The sequence below is a fragment of the Lonchura striata genome, chromosome 19 (assembly GCF_046129695.1).
Source record: "Lonchura striata isolate bLonStr1 chromosome 19, bLonStr1.mat, whole genome shotgun sequence".
Lineage (NCBI taxonomy): Eukaryota > Metazoa > Chordata > Aves > Passeriformes > Estrildidae > Lonchura > Lonchura striata.
In genome coordinates this window covers 5,769,409-5,794,409 of record NC_134621.1, presented here as the reverse complement: position 1 = coordinate 5,794,409, position 25,001 = coordinate 5,769,409, and the positions used below count along the sequence as shown (strand labels likewise).

General features: G+C 52.6%; 2 protein-coding genes across 4 annotated transcripts; both read right to left on the bottom strand.

Moving 5' to 3' along the window:
- Positions 1-86: 86 nt before the first annotated feature.
- EPN3 (epsin 3) lies at positions 87-9,354 on the bottom strand. 3 transcript variants are annotated; one of them, XM_021554825.3, is made up of 10 exons: positions 9,122-9,353; positions 5,952-6,607; positions 5,476-5,594; positions 3,796-3,879; positions 3,409-3,516; positions 3,232-3,316; positions 2,679-2,990; positions 1,710-1,811; positions 1,111-1,332; positions 87-994 (listed from the first exon to the last, which is right to left on the bottom strand). In XM_021554825.3, the coding sequence occupies exons 2-10, from the start codon at positions 6,520-6,522 to the stop codon at positions 675-677; spliced, it is 1,923 nt and encodes a 640-aa protein (XP_021410500.2). In that variant the 5' UTR covers positions 6,523-6,607; positions 9,122-9,353; the 3' UTR covers positions 87-674. The 3 variants fall into 3 exon arrangements, with proteins under 3 accessions (XP_021410500.2, XP_021410517.2, XP_021410509.2); XM_021554842.3 differs by lacking the exon at positions 1,710-1,811 and having other exon boundaries at positions 9,122-9,354; XM_021554834.3 differs by lacking the exon at positions 3,796-3,879 and having other exon boundaries at positions 9,122-9,351.
- A 2,008-nt stretch (positions 9,355-11,362) lies between these two features.
- On the bottom strand, positions 11,363-24,420 carry MYCBPAP (MYCBP associated protein). The gene is given in 21 exon segments (XM_077787440.1): positions 11,363-11,475; positions 12,239-12,253; positions 12,865-12,888; positions 13,296-13,572; positions 13,762-13,877; positions 14,340-14,455; positions 15,176-15,297; positions 16,103-16,384; positions 16,559-16,705; positions 17,257-17,444; positions 17,960-18,149; positions 18,490-18,601; positions 19,240-19,340; positions 20,017-20,132; positions 20,313-20,463; positions 21,145-21,260; positions 21,587-21,761; positions 22,248-22,351; positions 22,453-22,600; positions 23,518-23,648; positions 24,366-24,420. Coding segments are annotated over 21 exon segments (2,790 nt in total). The 5' UTR covers positions 24,412-24,420.
- Between the last annotated feature and the right edge of the window lie 581 nt (positions 24,421-25,001).

Sequence of the window (25,001 nt, the reverse complement as noted above, 5' to 3'; positions counted from 1 at the left end):
GGCGCGGCCTCGCCCGCCGGGCCCCCGCCCCGTCACCGCCCCGCTCGGTCTCCCGTCGCACGGGGCACTCGCAGGCGCACACCGGGTTGCTCAGCGCAGTTTATTGTCGCACGGGCTCCCGCCGCCGCCGCCATCGCAGCGCCCCAAGCACCGCTGCCGCCGCCCCGGGAGCGGCGCGGGGCGGTGGCGGCGGGACGGGGCTGAGGGGGAGCAGCCGAGGGAGGGCGAACGCCGCGCGGTGGGAGGACCCGCGGCTCCCAGCCCCGGCCCCGCGCTGCCCCAGATCGCCGTGGGTCTGGGGCAAAGCCCAGCCACGCCGGGGTCCGTCCGCAGTCCGTGCAGCCGCCCGGCCCGCTGAGCGGAGCCCCCGCAGCACAGCCCCTTCGTAAGGCCGCCGCCACGGCCCCTCACGGAGGAAGGGGTTCCCTCCTGCCCGTCCCGCAGCGGAGCCACAGCCAGCCCCACCGTGGCCCGCCACACCGAGGGAAGGGGCCCCTGTTGCCCGTCAAGCACGGGGGCTCATGCTGGCTGCCCCCACAGTGGGCACGGGGAGGGGGCTGCTGGGGGCACCCCCCGTGCAGCTTAGCAACCCCCAAGTCTCGGTGGAAGGAAAGGTCGGAGGGGCTGTAACAGCTGGGGAGGGGGTCCACATGTCCAGATGTCCAGAGGAAGGTTCAGAGGAAGGGGTTGAGCCCCCCGGGCGCGGACGGCGGGGCCGGGGGGCCGCTCAGCGGCAGTAAAGGCTGCGGCAAGGTGCTGGGGAGTTCGGGGAAGGTGCCAGCCTGCGGGAAGGCACTGGCGGAGGCGGGCAGGGCAGCGGTGGCAGCGGGGACGCTGCTGAGGGGCAGCGGCAGGGATGCGCTGTAGGTCATGGAGTTGGCGGGGTGGCCGGCGGGCAGGCCGGGCACCGGCGAGCTGGTCCGCATCTGGTTCAGCGTGGGCTTGGGCTGCTCGGAGAGGCTGAAGGGGTTGGTGGGGGACGGCGTGCTCAGACCTGGCAAGGAGAAGATGGGACATGTCAGGATAGGCAGGCCACCTCCAGCACTTCTCCCCCGCCCAGCACCTGCCCAGCGCAGGGAAGCCCCTGGCCGGCAGCCCTGCGGCACCTACCCGAGAGAAAGGGGTTGCGGGTCTTGGAGGCCGGAGTAGGTGCGACCAAGGAGTCCAGGTTGACCAGGGAGGAGGCGGCAGGGCCAAGGAAGGCCTCGGGGGTTTTACAGTCCTTCCGATCCTTGCCGGATTCAGGCAGGGAGTCAGCCAGGTTGGCAAGGTCAAAGCTCTTTGCCCCATCCTGCCTGGTGCTGGGGAACAGGTCGCCAAAGGGGTCGGGCTCTGAGATGGAGGGAGGGGAGATGAGACACATGAGCCAGCTGGGAGACACCAAGAGTGACAGCATTCTCCCTTGTCACTGCACAGGGTGGCTGACAACACATCTCACCACAGGTCACAGCATAACACAGTGGGGCTGAGCCTGCAGCATGGCCTGCCCAAGTATCCCCCAAGCCACCATGGGAGACAGCAGAGTTAGGGACACGGGTACACACAGAGACTTGGGCTGCTCCCTCAGCTACGGGGCAGACTGAGGCCACAGCACGTGGAAACAAGATTTGGCCACACCAGCAAGCAACAACACACAGCCTGGCCAGCCCTAGAACTGCCTCCCTGCCCAGGCAGGGACAGGTCACCACCTGCCCACTCCCAGCTCTTACCCACAGGGCTGCTGGACTTGGCCGAGGAGGGCGGCTGCGAGGGTTCCTGCTCCGGCGGCTCGGGCGGCTTTGCAAATGGGTCAAAAGCATTCCCCCCTGGAGCTGGGGGGAAGAGGGGACACTCAAGGAGGGGAGCAAGCAGGGAGGTGGGAGGCAGGAGATGGAAGGGCAGGAAAGAGGCAGGGGTGGCTGCCTGCAAGGAGACAGAGAAGAGGGAATGCAGTGCAGGGCATAGGGTTGGGAATCAGGAATGTGAACTGGGGAAGGCTTAGATGAGCTAAATCATTGGATCATTGCAGACCAAGACACCCGTACTGCTCGCAGCCATTACCCCTTAACAATCAGGTCCCTTTCCCAGCCCAGGCAGGGACAAGTGGAGAGGACAGGTCTGCAGGTACGAGTATTGGCCCCCAGACCAGGTTCTGCAACCCTCACCACGGACCAAAACCTGGGGGCAACACATGCAGGACCTGCACGGGGCTAGAGGAAACACCCAGGAGGAACTGAAAGTGGCGCTGAGCTTTGAAACACAGGCTGCTCCTACAACTGTTTCCCTATCTGCAACATGGCACCTGCGATGAGCAACGGTCCTGTCTAGTCCTGGCAGGGTGTACAGGGGTCATCTGGGTTGAGCAAACAGGTATCACTAATGGGACACGGCATCACCCCACTGCTGAAGGGGTGTGGGGCTCCCATGTGCTCCCATGGGATGGCTCTATTAACTGCCATGTTAATTAAAACAGCCTATTCTGTACAAAGATAAAGCCTAAAAGTTCCTTGAAGTCTTCAGGATGCTGAGGGGTGAGCAGAGGTCCTGCTGAGGGTCAGGAGGGTAAGGAAGGGATGCTTGGGGAGCTGGTTGAAGGAGGAAGGGGGGAGAACCCAGAGATGCCCACTTGCAGGAGGGCAGCGATGGTCAAGGCTGTCCTCAATCCTCAGCAAAGCCAAAAGGTCCCTTGAGCCTCTTACCAGGGGTTGGAGGCTGCTCAGGCACAGCAGCCCAAGGGTCAGGAGCTGGTGTAGAACTGGAGCCCTGGGGGGCTGGGGGGGATGCTGTTCCCCAGGGGTCTGCAGGAGGGAAGCCAGAAGACATCGGTGCCTTCCCCCAGGGGTCAGAGGCTGCAGTGGTGCTGGGGGGAAAGTCCCAGGGCCCAGCAGAGGTTTGCTGGGATGAGACGCTCGCCTGGGAGAGGGGCTCCCCACCAGGGTCTGGGACTGGCACCCAGGGATCTGCTGCACCGGTCCAGGCAGAGGCCACTGGCTCCGCTTTGGGTTTCATATCTGGAAAAAAAGGGACACTCTGGGAGAAGGGAACAATGCAGAGCACAGAGGAATTCTGAGTAGTGGGTATGTTGCCAGGAGACCATGGCTTCCAGCAGTACCACTTAGGAGTGTAATGGACTAGGCACCAGAGGGAGAAGAAGGCAGAGGATCTCATTGCTGAGCTCCTGGGGAGGAACAGAGGCAAGGGACAACTTTCTGCCACTGTCCCAAATTTTGGCAGCCTGCAAGTTATCCTCACCTGGCATACCCCATGGGTCAGCAGATGTGTGGCTGGAGGGGGCTGGCGCCGGCCCGAATATATCTGCCAGCTCCAGAATAGAGGACTGCAGACAGGAAGGGAATAAAGAGGTGAGAGGAGCCTGGGGCAGACCTGCAGGATCACCCCTGTGTGGCCACCTAGCCTCCAGTGCTGTACCTGGCTTTTCTTCATCTTATCTTCTTCTTGCTCTTCGTCCCTGCCCGGGGCAGGCTCTTCCACAGGTCTCTGCTGCAGGGAGTTCTCCCCTTGCCAGGTCCTCACTTCCTGTGGGGACAAGGGATGGGGCCCGTGAGCTCAGGAACCCTGCAGACAGCACCTTCTCCAGGAGACACACCCAGCACAGGAGCTGCCACCCAAAAAGTCCCAGCATCTGAGCAGACAGCTCCTCCAGGACCGAGCCCCCCAGGAGAGCACTCAGCAGACAGCCCGGAGCAGCGGAAGCAAAGCGGGCACCAGAGCGAGGTGACGTTCTGGGCTCTGGTGCCACGGAGAGAAGACCAAGTGCAAGGAGAGCGGAGCGCCAGGACTGCAGGACACAGGTACCTTCTCGTGCTCCTCTTTGCTCAGCGCGAGCGCGAGCTGCAATTGCCTTTCTTCGTCTGTACTGGAAAGTGGAGGAAGTGGCTTCTGGCAACAGAGGAAATTGGGTGACATTTCAGCTTGCCCTCAGCTCGCAAGACTGCTTGGAGGTTGTCCCTCTCCTTGCCACTGCCATTCCAGCGGCCCCTTGCCTGCCTGCATAGCATCTGTGCCCATCCAGCTGGCCTTGCTGCAGACCCCCAGCCCAGTGTCCCTGTGCTCTCTAACCAGCTCCTGCTCAGGTTCCCTGCAGTCCCTGCCCAGCTCCTTCCCCGATCCCATCACCTGCTGCTGTATTAAGGCTGGGATGACCCTAAATTAGGCAGTCAGCGTCTCCCCTGCGAGTTTTTTGGGGACCCTGATGCAGTCAGTGAAGGAGAAGAGATGAGGAAGGCATCCTCTTGGCCTGGCAGCCTCCTGGGGAAGATGGTTTGTGACACTGACCGGCCTCAGTTTGGGATTCCTGCCAATCACACACCTAGATCTGAGAAGACTTTGGGGAGAGGTTGTCCCTGTAGCACCATGGTGGCCCTGATTACTGTCCCATGACACTTTTCCAGCAGTGTGGGGACTCATGGGGGCTGGGAATGGCTACCCTGGTGCAGGGGTACATGTGACAACACCCATAAACATGTGCACATGACTGTGCAGCCCAGATGGACTCTAAGAAAAAGGCAACACTTTCCAGAAAGTGTTTCTACAGTGCTCACAGGAGCAGTGTGAGGAGGCTATAAACACCCAAATTCCAGGCCAAAATTATTGGGATATACACCCTGCTCTGCCTCCAAAAGAGCCTCCATCGGACAGGAAAGATTGGCAGCAACAAGCACCATCTCCAGAGCACATCCCTTGCCGTGGCAGTACTGAGCTCATGGTGCTGGGTGCCAGCTCCAGGGGATGGATGCTCACTGGTCCAGCCATGCAGCTCCTTGGTCCCCATGTCCCTCTGACTTTGTGTGCTGGCTGTACTCAGGCTCATGCACGCCGTGCTAGCTGGTTGCTGGTGAGCAAATAATCCATTCTGGGTTGAAAAGAGGCCAGCAGACAGGAGAAGGGACAGCCTGAGGTGGCTTCACACTGGGCACAACATCTCACTTGCTTGATTCCTCTTGGAGCTGTTTCCCAGTGCTCCTTCTAGCCCAGCTGGAAAGGACCAGACAGTGGGAGGGAGTATTGGTGTGCAGTGAGCCCCCAGCCCTGGGCACGCTGCTGGCCCTGCACCCACACAAACTGCTGGGTGAGGCTTTGCCTCCTAAAACCTCTAGGGTAGGCAAGAGGAATGGGGGAGCTTAGACCAAAAGTCCTCAGCAGAGGAGGGCAGCCAGGCTGGGGGATGGGCTTTGGGGTAAATCCAGAAGACCCCCCAAGTTCACCCTGGGGTCTGGGAGGCTGGACAGATCCTAGCCTGGTGCTGTCCTCTAATATGAGAACAGGATGCAGAGGCAGCCCATGCCTCCATCTGCCCGCTGGTGATTTTGGATGCCAGACACAATGAGAGCAGCCTGGTACAGTTGCAGGTACATGCACCAGCCTCAGGGAGCCCCAAAATCCTGCCTCTTCCCAGGGAACTGACCCACTGTGTTCACAGATAAGGCAAGGTACAGGGAGATGCCTCCTGCCCCAGGACAGGCAGGGTCACTCTACCTTCTCTGCCTCCTCCCGACTCATGGCCAGTGCCAGCTGCAGCTGCAGCTCCTCCTCTCCTGTCGTCTGGGGCCGTGCTTGCTCCAGGTCAGAGGCAAACCGTGGGGATGAGGATGATGCTGGGAGATAAAAGAGGAAAAGGGGAAGGAGTGGCATCAGGACTGAGGTATTTTGGGAAGCACATCAGCAGTTTCCAGGCCTCCGTCCCAATGCCCAGGTTCCCCAGGAGACATAGCCACACATTAGAGCTCCCTACCTCGAACAAGCCATGAGTTTAGGGCTGGAAGTCCCACCAGCTGCCACTGCTGCTGGGGTCCACCACTGGCCCAGCCAAATCTCTGCCCTGTGGTGCAGGATGGGCTTCACCACCACCACCCCAAAAGATGCAGAAGAATGACGGGCACCAAGCAGGTGCAAACCAAATGCAACACCTGCCTCCCCTGAGAGAGCTTGAGTGAGCCGCCAGTAACACTCACAGTTGAATGAGGAGGGTGAGCCCCGTGCCCGGCTGTAATCTTCACCGTAGGGCGATGCCCGGCGGCCGTAGGTGACCTGGTGGCTGCCACTGCCCATGCCCTCCAGGGCCATGCGCTCCTTGGTCTGCAGTGCGTGCGCCCGTTCCTGCTTCAGCCTCTCCTCGTCCTTCAGCAGCGCCATCACCTGCTTCACCTTCTCCCGGATGTTGATGCCCTGGTCCTTGCCGTCACGGTCCACATACTGGAAGTCCTTCAGCGTCTGGATGGTGTAGAGGTTCTCCCGGCACTGGTGGGTCACCTTCTCGGAGCCGGTTTTGATGAGGTAGTCCAGGAGGGTGAGAGCTTTGTAGACGTGACGCCAGTTCTTGCCGCTGTCGTTCAGCCGCCGCCAGATCATGCCCATGACCTCGGCGAAAGCCACTGTGTTGAAGGTGAGGTCGGCGATCTCTGACATCAGGGAGCTAGGAGGACCCCAGGGATCATTGGAGGTGGCCTCCCGCACCTTGATCTCTGCCTCTGAGTAGTTGTGCACGATGTTCTTCACCTGCCGACGCAGCGCCGAGGTTGTCATGGCTGGGTGGTGCTGGAGGCCTGCTGGTGGCAGGCAGGAACAGTGGAGAAGGGATGAGTGAGCACGGCCACAGCCTCACCAGCACCTGCAGCAGGGAACAGTGACACAGAGATCTCAGCATCACCCCAACCACCATCCCCAGCGTCCTCAGCTGGCACCAGGGACATTTCTCAAGGTGGATGTGACCATCATAGGGGCATCAGGTGCACCCTGCCAGGCTGCCATGACTCACCAACACAGACACACAGGATGCTCAAGGGGAAAAGAAATCTCATGGCAAGTGATACCCAGAATTGCCGAGCCACCACGAGTTTTCACTCTGGATTCAACAACATTTGGAGATTCTACCCTGCACTTTTTCTGCTTCTAAAAGTAATCATCTGAAAATGGCACCTCCCTCCTCCAGATCCTGTCTGCCTCAGCTCCACTGTCCTGGCAAAGCTGATTTCAGACCCTCCCAGCCCTTGTGCAGCCAGGAGTTCCCCTGTACACCCAGATGCACTACCTGCAGCTGCACGCAGCCCTGCTTGTCCCAGTTGTCAGCCCAAGGCTCTCAGTGCTGTCAAGGCTGCATCATGCAAACCCAAAACCTTGTCATGAGTCAGAGCCTATAACAACTCACTAGTGCTGGCAGCTGCTCAGGCAGGTTTTCCCAGCAAATTCGGTAATTTTGTTCCCGCGAGAGGCTGGCAAATTCAGGGTGCTAACAGCCACTGCCAGGTTAGCCAGCAGGATGGATAATGCCCCTCTCACCAAAGCCCCGAGCCATCTGAGCCTCCTCTGGGCCTAGACACAGGGACTGCAGGGGTTGGCATGGCCAGGAGCTGCCCTCATACTTCCCCCCAGGCAATGCCTGTCCTTGGGATGAGCCCCACTGACACAGATGCAGCGACACGGGGCAGTCGGGACCTGTCCTCACATGAGCCCATCACAACTCTGTGCCCTGCTCCATGCTGCTCCTAAATCCTCACCTTCTCCCTGCATGGTGAAAGACACTGTTCACCCTCATTTTGTCAGAGGGCCAAGGGGAAGGAGAGGCAGAGGCTGCCTGGTGCTGCCTTGCCCTCAGCAGGGCTACACCGCAGGACTGGGGAGCTGAGCTGCTCCCAGAGCCCTCACTGCAGCTGTGACAAAACTCACTGGCAATGTTTCCCCCATCTAAGATAACACATGTGAGCAGAGGAATATCTCCCCCACACAGCAGTCTGCAGACAGCAGTTATCAGTGTCCATTTCATCACCCACCTTGGGTTCTAGTACCTCCCTGGACTGCAGCTGTTGTACCATATCCAGCCCTCTCCTAGCTCAGGATACCACTCCATCCCACGCTGATGTGCCCACAAGCCACGCACGGCACCCACCACGGTCCTACACAACCCGTGCAACCAGTCCTGCACCTCCTGCTCCTGTGGGCCAGCAGCCAGGCGCCCCACAGCTCCGCCAGCAACACCTCCCGTGAGTCAGAGAGGAGCCTGGCACCACCACGCTCGCGGGCAGATGAAGTTTCTCTCGAGCTGGTTCCCTGCACCGATTCCCTTTCGCAATGCAGCCTGTCAGCGCGGCCTTTGGATCCACCGGGAGAGCCCGTGGTGCTGTCAGCCCAGCCGCTGCCCTCCTGGCACAGAAACGCCTCCAGGACAAGGGCAGCAACACAGCAAAGTCCTCCAGGACTTGGCTCCATGCTCTGCTTTCCACCAACACCCAGGTGGAGATAAACGTCACATTCTCCAAAGGTGCCACCAGCCTGGAAAGCACCAGCAAGTACACTGGCAGTCGGAGGAGGAGGCAGGATGGTTCCTTCTGCCTCCAACAGGTTTCCTAGCTGGACAAACGCCAAGGTCCAGTGACAGGCTCCCGGCACTGCCCATCCTGGCCAGAAACCTGACCCCAGCTGGACTTTGCCCGCCATGAGATGGCCTGGGAAGTCTGAATGGAAAGAGATGGGAAGCATGGGCTGGGGCAGGGATGAGAGGAACGTAATCAGGGCTGGAGCTGCCAGCGGTGTTTAGAGCTGCGGGTTTATCAAACACAATATCATCTCCCCCCCCCCTCCCGCCCTCCACGTCCCTGGAATATAAAGGGAGTGAAACAGAAGCCGTGTGGGAGATAAGGCGGCAGCACCCAGCAGCTCATATGGAATTACTGCAGTGACCTTGACCAAGAGTGGCCAGGTGGGAGAAGGACACGCCTGCGGGGCTAGGTCCCCATGGCCAGCGGGCCGGCGCAGGGCGCTGCGGGGGCGGCGGGGGGCGAGGAGGACCGGACAGCGGTCGGGATGGGGGGATGCCAGGGGGCAAAAGGGACCGGCGAGGGGAGGGGGGCCGGGAGGGGGATTTACAGCTCCATCCTTAATCAGGTGCAGGGCTGAGAGGAGCAGCGGCCGCCATGGGCGAGCAGAGGGAACGGCCCGCAGCGCCCTCCGCCGCGCCGCCGGCTCCCGCAGCCGCAGCGGGGCCCGAGCCTGGCCCAGGAGGCGTCCCGGCACCGAGCTGCCCGCCGGGGCCCGGCATCCCCCGCAGCCCGCGATGCTCCAGCGCCCAGAACCTTCCTCCTCCTCCCCCCAGCGCAGCGCGGAGCCCGGAGCGCGCAGCCCCGGTTACCTGCGCGGTGCCGCCGCCGCCGGTGCCGGTGAGCGCGGGCTGGAGGCGGCCGCAGCCGCCCGCTCCTGCTGCGCGCCGCCGAGTTGCCGGGCTGGCTGGGCAGGTCCCGGCGGCAGGTCCCGGCTTAACCCCTTCGGGGCTTCCCGGGCACCGGCAGAGGCGCTCCGGCCCGCCCCCGGTGCGGTGCGGCGCAGCGCGGTGCGGTACCGGCCGCGGGGGATGCGGCGCCGAGCCCCTGCTCCGCCGCATGCGGGAGGCGGGGATGCTGTAAATGCTCAGTCACTGCCCCTTCTCTGGCAGCCAGCCAGGCGCTGCTCGCTGCTGCCTGCGCGCCTGTAGTCCTTTTTTTTCCCCTCTCCTCCCCCCCCATTATTTTTAGACAGAAATCCACGTCCCCGGGCGCGGAAGAGGTTCCGAAGGATGCCGACCCTCCCCACCACGCAGCTCCCTCTCTGCTGCCCAAGGCCACGCTCGCAATTTGGGTTCCTTAATTTTTTTTTTCGTTTTGCTAGGATCTAAATTTGGAGCGGGCTCTTCCCCTGCTCTGAACAGTCCCGGAGCCTGGCTGGGGGGAGAGAGAGAGAGAGAGAGAGAGGCATCAGATGACATGACAAAATAAGTCATGTCTCTCATCATTTCAATGCCACCCCCTCTCTCTCGGCCTCTGCCTTCCATTTTAATCACTGACAGCCCTTCAAGTATTATGGATATATATAATCTTTTTAATACCATTGACATTTTTCACGATGGAAAACATCTCAGGGGTGCTGAGACATTCTGGGGGGGTAGGGGGGTTGTGCCTTCCTGCTGCTGCTTCCACCAGCCACACAAAGTGCTGAGCTGAGACCCATCTTGCCCCAGGGTCCTGCCTTAGGTCTCGGGGGAGGCCATGTGCCTCTGGGGACTTTGCAGATCTCAGCAGCCTGACATTCCCAACAGGCTCTGGCCGTGCAGGCTGAATAAGCATCCAGTCCCACTCCCAGCTGCAGTGTGGGAAAAGAGCATATCCAGCATCCAAACCCTCTGCAGGTCAGCCCAGAGAACATCCCAGCTCGGGAAGTGGCAGGCATTCTTCATGGCAGCCCAAGCTCCAAGCTTTCCTCTTCCTTATTCCCAACGCTCCTGCTTCACTGTGTCAGATGGTAAGGCAGACAGCTTGCCTTTCTGCAGGCAGTGATTTTTTTATGAGCAAAGTGAACCTCTCCATGGGGAAAACACCCCAGGAGGTGTTTTTGGAGCTGTACAGGACCCAGCAAAGCACTGCTTGCCCTCAGCAGAGCCTGGCTGCTCACCCAGACCCCCTCTGCCATTGGAAATGTACTGTCATCTTCTGCTTGCAGCATTTTCCTGCAATTCCCCCTCTTCCCATTCTCTCTGGTGGTGATGGTGTCTTCAGGCCCCACTCACATGATGAGTTTGGAATGCAACTCCCAAGGCCAGGAAGGTTGCTCACCTTGGTTATTTAGCAAACACAACACAAATTATTAACACTAATACAAATAATGCCCACGCTTGGGAGAGGAGAAGGATTAATTTCCTTGCCTGGCTGCAAGGACTCAGCCTTACAGTATCCTGCAGAGTGCAGGGCTGACAGCCCTGAGAGTCTCCTTACTGAGGACAGAGCCCATATCTCACACTAGGCCTGTAAATAAGAGGTGTATGTTTCTAAAGCTACTCTGTGGAAGCCACCTCTAATTCCGCTGCAGTTCCTGTTCTGTTACTTCCACAAATCAATGCAAAAAAAAAAGAAAAAAAAAACAAAACAGCTGGCTCACAAAAAGCTGCAACAGCCAGAGATAGAGTAGAATACCACAGTTGTTGGCCCAGCACATCCCTTCCTGAATGCTCCTTGTACCTTGTCCCCTGAGGACAGTCTTGTCCAAGGCTGGAAGAGGCACTGGCAATAATTATGACAAAAATTATGACAAGAAATTAGACTATTCACAGGTTTGTTCTCCTTTGCAGAACTTCTATGCCGCCCACCTGCCCTCTGCTACCAGTCTCCTCCCTGGAAGGGAAGATGCCAGCACAGGACATTCTTCCATTGTACGTGACTGATGTAAAACTTTCATCTACCCGGTGTTGTATTAACAGATTTTCCTGTGGGTAGATGAACACATGGAGCCTGGTTTCAATAGGACTGAAGATATGGATCCATGGAGACATGGATGGGCTTTGCCATCCTTTAAGGTAAAACTACCAAATGAAAGGATTCCTGCCTCTTCAACAATCACGTGTCCTCTAGAACATGCAGACTCCCTCTCTCCTAGAAACAGATGGCTTGAGCAGTTTGAGTTGGGCAGATTCACAAAGCTGATAATCATCTCCAGGGAGGCAGGAGCTATTGTCAGAGCCTGTGAGACACACCCCAACTTCAGGCCTTTTTCCCCCTAATTCTCAAAATGTTGCTGAAATTCTCACTCCAGGAATGCTGAGCAGAGACCTTTATGGGTCCGTGCCCACTAAGCCAGAGGAGGCTCCTGCTGCTACAGAAACCAAAATGCTTCCCCACACCCCACTAAGAGAAAATATCTCAAAAGATGAAGAGACTCACCTGGCCAGTGAAAAAAACAAGCTGTTCTTTGCCATGGAGCCAAGGGGAGAAACAGATCCTCTCCCCAGAGACAGCACAGGAGTTAAAATGAGAAAGCAGAAGACACCAATGCAGCAGAAGGAGCAGTCATTTCACACTACATGTGCAGCTGCAAGCCCTGTGCCAGCCCAGGGACAGGGGCACGTGCCCAAGGGACACACCTGGAGCCACTGAACTCATGATTGAGCGATGCTGAGCATGGATAGGCATCTGCTGCCTAAGAGCTCCAGCTGGATCACCATCCCCAGTTAATGATCTACACTGATGTCACTGCTCTGCAGGGCCAAAGCCTTTCTGGGGAATGCTGTCCAGCTACTTTAGCAGGAAGGTGGCACTTACTGACACCAGGTCAAGACAGATGCCACACAGGGCTCACTCTGCCTCGAGAACCTGCTCCAAGTCCAATGATGACTCCACAAAAAGCCCTATTCCAGCAGTGATGCACACACATGGAAAATGGTGATGAGCCCAGACACACAGGCAGATGGACAAACAGGAGGGGTGGCTCTACCATGAGGACTTACCATGGCTCACAACTTCTACAGCACAAATTTCACTCATTTAAGAGTGATCAGTCTTGGAAGGAAGCATGCAAAACCTGGCTCAGAGTGGGGCATGGGTACCTGGAGCTCAATGGAAAGAGATGGCAAGATCAGCACAAGAAGGAAATCTGAGTGCAAAACCAGGCAGGGTGGCACACCCCTTGGGAGAGTGTTTTTACTGGGATCCAGAATGCTTCAGAGAAGCCTCCTGTCAGCAAGTCCAAAGCAAATCAAGACATAAAGAATATACCTCATGTTAAATGTCACTTTTAAATTCTCCTTTAGCAGAAATACCAGTATTTTCCAGTCTTAATATTTTCTGAGGTGGTAATACTTCTTGCCTTGTCTCTTCTTGGCAAGCATCATCTGTAGCAGTAACAGATGATCTAGCAATAGTCTCACATCACAGTGTGTCAGAAAAGAGGCAGCCTGGTATTTGTAATCACTGAATCACTTCAGAAAGAAGAATCTCCACTCCATCTGTGTAAATATGGTTATTTATTTTATTTTTTTAAAAGCAAGTCTATTTCTACATACAAAGGGCTTCACTCCCACTTCAGAGCAAGTTACTGCTTCAGATCCTCAAATAAAGACACCATTTCACTCACCATTGAATCTAGCAGCCTGTAAACCTGCAGAAATTGAGAGAAGACAGCTGCAGTGAAAACACATGAGGAAATCTTGAGGCTGAGACTGACAGAGATGGTTTCTGACATTTTCATATGGGCACACACATAAGCACACAGAAGTGGCAGCCTGCTGCTGACAGAGCTCTAGTAATAAGTTCCCTGGCTATGAAGTGTGTTTAACATTATCTGCAGTACAATTAATTCAGCTGATCCCTCCAGAGTCTGCAAGCAACACTAAAGACATCCCAGATAGAAGTCCCGCATGTGGCTGTGTGATGGCTGAATTTCTGCTAACAGATTCCAGGCTGAAACAAATTCATTTGCATTTCACACTTACCTTGCTGCAGCACAAGGGACATATGTCTGCCAGTTTTCTGAGTTTAACAAAATGCTTGCCTCTCCCCCTGAGCCTCAGTGTGCCTTACAAGAAAAGAACAAAACCAAGACAAGGACACAAGCTTTGGTCAGACTTACTTCAATGTAGAGCTTTTCCTGGTATGCTTCAAGTAAAATAGAGTCCACCTGCTCCTGAACAGGTTCTGCCCCATCTGTAGTTGCAGTTTCCTCTTTCACCTTCTTGTCATCTCTTCCTTTCATGGACTCTGCTCTCCCTTTCATGTCCTGCACAGAAATGGAAGATAGTTGCTTCTCATCTTTTGCTTTCAGCTTTTTGCTGCCTGAATGATCCTAATCAGGAAAAGACCAAGGGAAAAAGGGACATAGGTCAGGACACTGCTCAGACTGCTTCAAGATGCATCTCCCAGCAGCAGCACCTCTTTCACTGGGTTGGAAATCAGCTCAAACTCAGGGTACACAACCTCAGGATGATCATATTATCTCCAGCACTCAGGGTTCACCAGGCATCCCAACACCTACCGCTTTCCCTGATGTCCCTCTACTTTTTTTGCCTTCTTTATCCATTTTCTCTTCTTTCTTACTAGCTATTTTGTCTTCCTTTCCTCCTTTTTTTGTTCCTCCTTGCTTTACTTCCTCTACAAAAGAAAGGATTTCAATTAACCAAAAGCATCCACACATCCAGAAAGTCCATCCCACTGCACTAGCACAGTGGGAATGTGTTACTTTTGCAGTATATTCTCCTCTTTTTATTAATCTGAGATGTACTGCACTGAAAAACAATAGACTTGAAGACTTCTTTATTTAAATAAGGAATGAGGAGGTGTCATTGAAGCAGTATTTTCTGGGTCAGTCTGTGTGAAAACCATGGCTAAACCTAGCTGAATTAAAAGGCATTTTTTGTGGGGGTGTTTTTTTACTGATGCCAAACCACAGATCCCAATTAGTATTGTTAATGTCACACAATCTGTCAGGTTTCTTCCTGATGCTTCTTCCCCAGGGAGACATGTTTAAATTGACATTTCAGTTCAAATTCATCAAGTTTTTTGTATTTCCAACAGCCCACAGAAGGCAGCTGCTGTGCTAAAACCACCATTTACCTGTTTCCTCTGGAACAGCTTCTACATAGGTGTCCTCCTTAGTCAAACCAAGCACGGATCTCAGCCTCAGAGAGCAACTCACCAAGTCATCAATTGCTCTACGCCACAGCTGGAGGCTGAGAAAATGGTCAAGATCAGAAGGGAGACAGTGAAGCAACTACCACCTTGTTTGACCCTGTGCCCAGAAGTGAAGCTGTCCTGTGCAATTAAGCCAACAAAACAGCACCCACTGTCTAAACATCTGTGCAGGGGGATGCTAAATTGCTTTCCTCATATTAGAGACCTCCAAGGTCTCAATGGTTTGCAAATCAGCAGGCTCCCAGGAACCCATAAATATTACTGTGAAACTAGGTCTGCTCCTCAACGTGACACATGTTGGTAAATTAACCTGCTCTGTGTTTACCAAGAGGAACCTGCATCCTTCTAATTTAGAAGCAACTCAAAGCTGTTGATATGTTTACAGTCTGAAAGCCTGAGCAAAGAACAGAGAGACTGTATGAGGGAGGAGATAGTTATCTGAGTAAAAGGGTACAGAAAATACCCAAAGGTTTCATAAATACAGTCTGGAATAATCTTGCCAGAAATAATCTTGTACACTCTCCAAAATTACATGCATTTAATAGTCTAAACTTATCCCTAGGAGAAAAAAAAAAAAAAAAAAAAAAGGCATTTGGGTCCTAGACAGCTGCTACAATTAAGCTATAAAAAAACAGGGTGTAAAGATGACTTCTAGACCTCATATAATTATGTGCACTCTGAGGACAACACTTGCAAGAGAGTTTGCTGAGGCTGTTGATCAGTGTTTCCACAAGCTTTTCCTTGCAAAGGAAACCCACCAGACTGGATACAGCAGGTCTGACTGAGTTGGCCTCTGTTCAACACACAGCTCCAGAGCTGCCTTATTGAGTTGGGTCAGTGCTTCTTCCTGCTGTTCTTCCCCAGAGATTGACATTATAGCCTGTGAGAGAAAATTCACAGGGGCTGTGAAACACTTCTCAGTCTTTATTCTCAGTCCCTGAGCTCAGTGGAGCAGCCCACAGCTCTCTTCCTGGACACTAGTCTGAAACCAGGCTGCACTGGGCACTTACACACCCAGATGAGGCTTCCTACACACCTAGAATATGGCCAAGGTACCCAAGATATGCAGAACAAACCCAGATTTCCTCATCAGACTGATATTAAGCCCCTTGCAACTTCAGGTGTTCTGGGAAACAGAGATTCTATCAAGCTAGAAGGCTCCCTAGTAAAGCTTTATAAAAACAACAGAGACATTTCCAAGAGAGCACTACAGAAAAATCATTGACAGAATCCAAAGCACTCTTGCTTTAATCTAAGGAAGTCTGTACATTATCCACAGCCTGTCATGAGTGCTCCCTTAGTTCTATGATGAATAGGAAGGACTCTCAAAGGAGAAGAGCCCTTGGGGGAGACACAGGAGGCTGTAAACCCAGCCTGCCTCCACATTCAGTCCTGGGATGACAGAAAGCTAATAGGGGAAGAGCTTAAAATATCTATTATATTGTGTGCTTCTCTTTTCTTCTTCACACAACAGCCCACAAAGTCTCTCTTGAGAATCTCTTTACAAGATCACTGAAGGTGTGGTCAGCAGAGCAAACACACATCCTAAAAGTAAATCTTGTAAATCTCACAAACTCCCAGCATATTGGCAGCAGCCCTTCAGGTGGGCTCCACTGGGGCAGTGTGAGCATACAGTTTGTAGGGGAATTAACACCCCATCAGCTTGTGGGAACAGAGGTGACCACCTGTTTAAGGTCCTCGAGGGAAAGGTTCCATCCTGAAGGACCTGCTTCTTCCTTCTCAGTGCTCCTTTGCCTTGGAGCCTCCTCTAATGTGTACTTCCCACAAGGGAGCTCAGTGGTGCTGCTCCAGGCAGAGGGAGTCTCCAAGGTGCTGTCTTGGTACTCCATGTCCCCTGCAGTGCTCCTCTGGTCCAAGGACTCTTCCTCCTCCAAGACTGAAGGCACAGGCAGGTGCAGTCTCCATAGTTTATGCAGCTGTTTTACCACTTGATGCTGATAATGCAACTGTAACAATGGGGGGAAAGGTAAACATGAGCTGCACCTTCCCTCTTCAAACCCAACTGTTAAAGCCTCCACAACAGACTCTGCCAGCTTCAGAATACCAGGGATGCAGCAGCCCCATGGATCTGCCCTCCCCACTTATTTCAGTTGTGCAGTCCATACAGTAGCAAGCATCACCTGGGGATTTTTCCTGTGGAACAGCTCTTCCTCTGTGACATAGGCATCCACGGGAGATGGGGTGCGCTCAGGCGTCCGAACTTGGTCAAGAAGTTCATTCAGGATGTCTTTCACTATAGAAGCACCTTCTCGAGCAGCCAGCTCACTCTGAGGCACCACAACAACAGCATGTGTGAGCACTCATTCCATATGCAAACACACAAACTCAGTCCCACCTGTAACCACACTATTCATTATACTGAGCTTTAAGGACATGAACAACTGCAAACCCCGCTGAGCAGAGCAAAACTTCCAACAGCTTTTCAAATAAACTCTACAAATCCTGCCCCCAAACTATACTTCTCAAAGCATGGTGTAATTTTCAATTTATACCTTAACTGTTATAAAAGTGTACAGCAGTACACTACTTCCCACTAAGTAACTAATGAAATTAATTACCAACAGAAATTTCATTCTTTAAAGGACCAGTGTGAGCACTTTAGGAGACAGAGTCATGTCTTTAGTGACAACATTACAATAGACTGCAGAGCTCCTCATGTCATTTAGCAAACCTGCACAAGTATGTGCAGACATTCTGTAAATCTCACTCTCAGCAGTAATTGCACAACAATAAAAATACCATGTTGTCCACTCCCACCCTTATCCTCTATTTGCATATAAAGTTCAAAGCTCAGTTACCCAGCTACATGCTTGGTTACCTCCAATTTCTCTCTGAAGTCAGCAAATTTATCCTCATACACAGCAATTCCCCAAAGGGTCACCTGAAGCAGAGCTCCTCCTAATAACAGAGGATGTGTCCTAAACTCCCAGGGCTCACTAAAAATGCCTGCTCTCTCTGACTTGAAAATAAAAGAAAACCTCCGACTTTCTCCAGGCAAAATTACACCTGAAATAAGAGAGAAAATGCATTGGTGTGCATGAAACCACCCAGTTAGCCTGACCCTTTTCCAACACCACCCCAGGTGTCCTTATCTTTCTAGGAGGCTCTTTCCCCATAGTTTAGCTGGCTATCACACTTCATCCAGCTATCATTCTCCTTCCAGATTTACTCTCAGTCCCTTATGTTCCTGAACTGGCATTATTCCCATTGCACTCTCCTACAGCAAGTTCAGTTTTCTCTCCAGAAGATTATGACCCATTTTCCACCAGAAAATTATTCACTTCTCAATATTCCACCCATTTATACTCAGAGCAGAAGCCTCTTTCCTTTAAGTTCCAGGAGAGGGATCTGCCTTGCACAGCTCTTTTGGGGTGAGTCAGCTCTGACACCCAGGGTGGCTTCCTCAAGAGAAATTACCCAGCAGTGCTCTGCCATTAGTCAGACTCCACATCCCAGGTAACTCCTAAATTCCTGCTCTGTGCTTGAGGTACAAAGGTCTTGGAGATCAGCAGGTCTCATACCTGGTCTGGTATCAAAGTAAAAACAGGGCACTCTCCTCCCCTTGACTTCTCTGGAGGGGATCTGCTGAGGAAGCCTCATCCAGTTGTACCAAATGGCAGCTCTGCCATCATTGATCACTGTCAGGAAGCTTTCAGCCTTCTCACTAGCCAGAGTCTCAAAGGTGAGCCGAGCAGCAATACCAATTTCCTTCTACAAGGAAGAGGAAAAAGATAACAGTTTCTACTCTGTCTGGTAGGATTTATCCTGCATGAAGTCATAGCTCAAATAAGGGGCTGAGCCTTTGTAGGAGAACTTGTAAGGCAGGTCCAAAGAAGCGGCCACTATCCAGAGAAAGCCTGGGAATCTGAACTGCACACCACAACCAGAGCCCCTGTGCTCCTAGATCACTCTGAAGCAAACATAGGGATACTCTATTATATTCAGAATAAATCCCCCACTCTGTGGCCTTGGAGTGACACGTATTGTATAACTGTGACTTGGGAGCTCAAATAGGCTTAGCTTGACTAAACAATTAAAATCTCACAATTACCCTGCAAGCAGTGATGCCCTTGATCCAACGAGCAGGCTGGCCACAGAAAATTAAAGATGGAACTCTTTCAGCTTCTGGAACTGCAGTGAAGAAGCCACCTACGGGGTCACTGCTAAAAAAAACAAAAGCCAGCATTTTCATGGAGTGAAATTCACTTCCAGAGAGGGGAGAACCAGGGGTGATTTGCAAGACCCTGTAAGAAATAATTCCATTTCATATTTTCTCACACACTAATCTGTTTAGGTGCAGAGCCCTGCAGATGTGGTGAACCCATCTAGCTACATGCCACTGGCAAGGAGGACAGGACAGCCAGAATATTAAAGAATGAGACCTGTCTCAAGTACATGACTGAAAAAGGACAAGAGGCCCTCAGGCTGTGCCTGTAACAGATGGACAAGACGGGGAAAACTAGGAAAGTAATGATGGAAGGGTGGAAAAAGACAGTCAAATGGAGGTAATTGAGAGTAGAATCCCACCCAGCCTGATCTAAGCTCTGAAGCCACAAAGAGTGGAGACTGGAGGAAGAGCCTCAACAAAACTTTTCTCTGATTCTTGCTCCTTAGACACAAGGCCCCAAGGCACAAAGGCTCCTAGATCTGGTGATTATAATATAAGAATATGCCTTTTATTGTGTCCAGTGGAGACTTGTCTTAATTCTGGATAAGAACAGCTAAGGATATCCTCACAGACTGGTAGTGCACACCAAAATTCTTTATTTTGCCACAAAGTATGCCATGAAGTAGAACTTACAGGGTTTCAATTTCTTCAGAAATGGTGGTATGTAGAAAAGCCTCAGCTGAGACAGATGTGAAAGGCTGCCCTTTCCCAATCACCTCCAGTCCTTCCAGATCCTGGACATACACAGAAATTACCAACTCACAGTTGCTCTTTTACATAGAAAGGACATTAAAAGACCAGACAAATGCACTAACTCAGCCAAGTAAAGTGAAGTTGTGATTTCTTCCTCCTACAATGGTTTTTGGAGGCATCCAAAAAATGCTCAAGGGACACAGGAAAAGAATCAATTCTGAGATTCATAGAATCCTAGATGATTGCACCCCACAGTAGCAATGATGCACAGAGAAAATGTCCTTCACATGTTTCTCATCCTCAGAGACAGGTTTCAAAGACAAAAAAACGTGAGTTTTTTCCTGTTTGTAGGAGGAGGGGCCATCTGCCTTCAGGAGATTATTTCAGAGTGTGTCTTCCACATGGATAAAGATCTCTTCCCTCTGCCCCATAGCACTAAAAAGTCCTCCACCAGTACTTGGCAGATTTTTCTTTGTCTAGGTCCTGGAAGCTGCATGCTGCTGGTTTGGCATCCTATTCTGAGGCCCCTAGACCACTCCATGCAACATTTCAGGAGGTCAGACAACTCTTTCATAGGTGTGGCCCTTTGGAAATGTGGGAACTTCCATGAAAAGCACCGTGGGACCAAGTTTTAGTTTTCTAATGCCTTTTTCAATCCAACTCCTGGTAATTTTGTTACTCTACAGCATCTGACAAGAATGTCCTTGTTCCTCTCACCGGCTTATGGAAGCCCAGCTCCTCTAGGAGAGATTTTAGCTCCTGCTGTCGATGTTTCAGGAAAAGACTCTTATCCCAGTTTAGGTGGCAAGGAATCCTCTTCGGAGGCTTCAGACCTGTGGAAATACCCATACAAGAGCTCACTCTCTACACACTCACATGCCTAATCAAATTTCATTCTCTACCAAACTTTGGCCTTGTAGTGTTTTAAAGAGGAGGCTCAACAGGGAAGGAGCTGCTTCCTGCACACTTGTGCCCCATTTCTTTGGAATCACCTCTCTGCAGTGTTCCCTTACCTGTTTCCCTCTGGACAGTTCGGGGTTTCCCCACATGTGTGAGTGGTTCTGGGTGCCCACACTCTGTCCGGGTCAGGGTCACAGTCAGCCCGGTGAGTTCATCCCCAATTTGCTCAGGAAGGCTCCAGAACTCACTTCCCACTCGGTATCCCTAGGGTGGCAAAAAAAAGGCTCCCACTGATTGTTGTGGATAGTTATGCAGATACCTGCTATTTTCAGAGGCACTTGAAGCTAAAAAGAGGTCTAACCCTGACTATTTGAGCATTTTAAAAGTCTATGAATTATCCATTTCTGCAGAGCAAGCCAAAATTTCTATCAGGCTGCTGTCAAAGACAAAAGAACTCTCTTCTATCTAGTGCACATGAAATTTGAATGATATTAAAATAAAGCCTCAAACAAATGCAAATTCTTTGATAGTGCTATAAATGTGAAAAAAGAATTTTAACACAATACTCCCATAACCGTCCTGCCTTACCCATCCCCTTTTGTCCATGGCAATCACTAAAATCCAAGCCTGAAGCTATCAGACCTTTCTGCCCCTGGAACAGCAATTGTGACACGTGCCCATGGCACTTCCCAGGTCACAACAGTCTTTAGTGAGAATCATGAAATGCCACTTGCTCATCACCACTTTCCCCTGACTGCTACGCACAGCACAATTCAGATTTTATTTTTCGTGTCCCTGAAAGCTCTGCTCAGACACCAAGCTGAGGGATTCAGAGTGGCTTTGATAAACACCTCCTGACAGCACTTCAGAGACTTACTTGGAGCAGTGTCTGTGCTGTGTCGCAAGAGCAGCACAATCAGGACACGCAGGAAGTGGGGCTCTCACCTTTCCAGGAAATAGGGCAGGGAGACTCCGGTCAATGAGGTCACGTTCTTCTTGGATTTGCCTGTAATTGTCTGACATGTTCATCAGCAATTCATTCTCTGGCCTGTGAAGAATTCCTATACATAAAAAAACATCACATCATTGGTGCTGCACTTCTGGGCACACCCTTTGCCACTGTTATGGTTCACCTGTAACCCACTTACACTGCTCCCTGCCAAATCCACTGCCCTCTCCCCAGCTAGAGCCACCAGCTCACCTTTCCACCACATCCAGAGCCAACAGCACGAGCAGTGTGGGAGCTCTGAGAACATGGAATTAGACTGCAATGGCAGTAGGATTAACCCTGGTTGGCAACGACTGCTGCGGCTTGGGGACATCAAACTTTTCCACCTGCACACAGCATTTCACAGAATTCTCCTTAGACCTCCTTAGCTTCTCTCACCTCCTAGGTGTTTCTCCTGCTTTTTCCTCATTGCCATATGATGCCTCCAGTTCTGGAAAGCTTTGTGCTCTACTAGGTGGGCCTGACGTGCCTTTTCTTTCTTCTCTCCTCCATGTTCCTCTTCTAAAGCTGCTGCAGTAACATCTGGATGAGGCACCTTAATAGCATCTGCTAGCTGATGAAAAATGAAACATTAAATTAACCTCTCCATGCACACCAAAACAGGAATGGGAGAGGGAAGGAGGGAAGAATTCTTCAGACTGATAGCACTTTTACATTAGCAATCTGAGAGGAAGGAAACCAGGGCAATAGAGACACACTAAGATACAATGGAAATATTTATCTGAGTAATGACACTCCAGCAATGGCATTTCAACACCAGCTCTTCTCTGAAGCCATCAGCAGGGCACATATGGTATGGAAGAGGAAGCCTGTGTAATTGTTCCCTGCGTGACCTGGTCCTGGACTACAACAGGACTATAAACCAGCTGGTGCAGTTTCTCCAAAGGCAAACCCCCCACGAGAGTGTGATGAGGCTGGGAAAACCACACCTCAGGCCTGCCCTGCTCCTGATAGGTGCTGGAAAGCATCAAAAGGTACTGCAGGCACACACTCTGCCTCTGGAAAAGTGCTATGCAGCACCATTTTTCTACAAACCAACCTGAGTGTTTCTTCTGGCCAAGGCTTCCATCCTAAACTCCTGGAGACTTCCCAAAATATGATGAGGGAGGATCTCTTCACAGCCATCATCAAACTGTCTTGATCCTACAACACACATATAAAAATACCCAAGCCCAGAGCCAGGTCACTAAAGTTTGGCTTAGCAAAACCAAAACCCAGAGGCAAGAAGTGAAATTGAATCCTACCAGGAAAAGTCAGTGGTCCCCTAGGTGCCCTGGGGGGAAGAGGATGTGCTACGAGATGTGCCACCTCCTTGGGTCGGTGTTTTTGGACAAGGTACTTCTTCTGAACTAGAATTCTCCCAGCATCACGGGCAAGGCGTGGAGCATGAAGCTTGAGGAAATGAACAGTCACAGTGCAATTAGGTACACACTGACTCACCTTTATTCCATCTGAGCCTCTCAGGATATGCACAGTAGTCATGTCAGTGCACTTCCTGCAAGGTCCTGCGAGTCCTGGAGAGGGACTTTTCACACGGACATGTAACGACAGGACAAGGAAGGAATGGATTCCAAGTAAAGAGTAGGTTTAGATTACATCTTAGGAAAAGTTCTTCCCTGTGAAGGTAGTGAGGGCCTGGCGCAGGGTGCCCAGAGAACCTGTGGCTGCCCCATCCCTGGAAGTGTCCAAGGCCAGGCTGGATTGAGGGATTGGAACAACCTGGAATAGTGGAAGGTGTCTCTGCCCATGGCAGGGGGGGGTGGAAATAGATGAGTTTTAAGGTTCTTTCCAAGCCAAATCTTCTATGATTCTTCCTCTACAAGACACCTTGCATAGCTGTGCAGATACCAGCTTAGTTACTATCTCACTCCTCTGGATCTTGCTTTATAACAGGGGGACAAAATGAAAGTTTTATATCACTTTCCAGAAGATATTTCTGCTGCTGTGTCACTCAAATGCTTCCACTCACACACTGATCTGAGCTTTGCAAGGAAAGTCATGAGAGCTATGAAACAACTTACAAGTCTTATTAGATCAGAAAATTGAAGATGTAATTTTGAAGAGGCAGATGACTTATGCTTCAGTTTGAAAGAACTGTATAGGCACTTATAATCCTTTACTTCTAGCAACTAAACCTGATGAGCTGACATTTTATCATTATAAAAGTCCTGACAGACAAAATGGCAGGAAAACTCACCTGCCAGAGTGAGTTTTGGCTTAACTAAATGGGTAGCACCCTCTGTTAAACACCCAAAAGGAGAGTGTCAGTTAGGGAAGCTGTTTCTAGCAGTAAAAATACTCATACATACTTTCTCCAGGTCCTCCACCTTAATTTCAAGTGCCTGGATGTCCTTTCCTTTCAGAACATATGGAACAGGCTCAGGCTCAGGCTCTTCTACAATTGTTGAAGAGGACTGTCCAAAAGTCTTTTCCTTCCTGCCTGAAAAACAGATGAAGAGACTTCTTCAGTCTCCCAAGGAAGCACCCTATTCCTCTCAGGCTGGTTAATAATTTTCCAGCTGAACTATGTTTTGTGATTATTTCTCTTCAAGGTTGCAACAAACAAATTCAGCATCTCTTGTAATTAAAAAAAAATGAACCTCTGAGAAGCTGCAAAGACCAAAGTGGGTCAAGTAGGAGTGAAGTGTCTCACACTTTATTCAGATGGAAGACAACGGTAAGATAAATGCAAATAAAGACAGATCCCTGCAGGTGGAACAACACATTCCTGGGAAGTTTCCAGCTCCAAGCACACAGATTCCCTGTGCCGGGTTTGGGTAACCAACCCTGGATTTCAGCAAGAGCAGCTCTGAAACACCAACCCGGGCCGAGCCGGCTGCGGGCCCGGCCGAACTCGGGGTCCCCACCAGGGGCTGCTCCCCCTCACCCCGGGCCCTTCCCGCTGGGACCCGCTCCTTTAAACAAAAACACAGAATTCACAGTCAGGACAGGCGGCAGTGGCCGGGGAAGGGGCCGGGTCCGGCCGCTTCCACCGCGGCCCCCCGGGCTGAGGGAAGGAGCCGGTCCGGCTCGTTCCACCGCGGCCCCCGGGCTGAGGGAAGGAGCCGGTCCCTGCTTGTTCCACCGCGGCCCGCCGGGCTGAGGGAAGGAGCCGGTCCGGCCCTGCTGCCGAGCCGTGCCCCGCTCCCGGCCGTACCCGGAGGAGTCCGGGCCCGGGCCCGACCGCCCCGCCGCGCCGCCATGTCCGGCAGCGGCGCCGCCTGTCGCGATAGGGCCGCGATAGGGCCGCGACAGGCCCGGGCACCGCCCCCTGCTGGCGCGGCGCGGCACCGCTCCCCGCGCCGCGCGCATGCGCCGCGCTGCCGGGACACCGGGACAGCGGGACACCGGGAATGGCGGGGCTCCGGGACACCGGGATACCGGGAATGGCGGGGCTCCGGGACACCGGGATATCGGGAATAGCGGGGCTCCGGCACACCACGATACCGGGAATGGCGGGGTTCCGGGACACCGGGAACACAGAACTCAGGGCGGGGGGACGCCGGCATCCAGGACACCACCTGGCACCGGGATAACCGGACACAGCGGGATTTTGGGGTGCCGGGACACTGGGAGATAGAACAGCAGGGCGCCGGGACACCGGGTTCGGGACACCCGGAATACCGGGATACCGGCAGTAACACCTCCCCCCGGCCCCAACACCCCTGAGCCAGCACACTGCTCTTGGTTTTGAAGCGATACGCGGAATAAATAAATAGACTCCACAATCTGGTGTAGTTATGGAGTGGGTACGGATTGCCAGCTCCCGGCACTAGTGAGATCACTCTCCAAG

Bases quoted from the DNA above. Each gene is read 5' to 3' on its own strand.
- EPN3 (XM_021554825.3), bottom strand. From the start codon at position 6,522: ATGACAACCTCGGCGCTGCGTCGGCAGGTGAAGAACATCGTGCACAAC. The intron at 5,595-5,951 runs GTGAGTGTTACT...TTTATCTCCCAG, and splicing joins CTCACCCTCCTCATTCAACT to CATCATCCTCATCCCCACGG. The intron at 2,991-3,231 runs GTGAGGATAACT...CTTTTTTTCCAG, and splicing joins TGACCCATGGGGTATGCCAG to ATATGAAACCCAAAGCGGAG.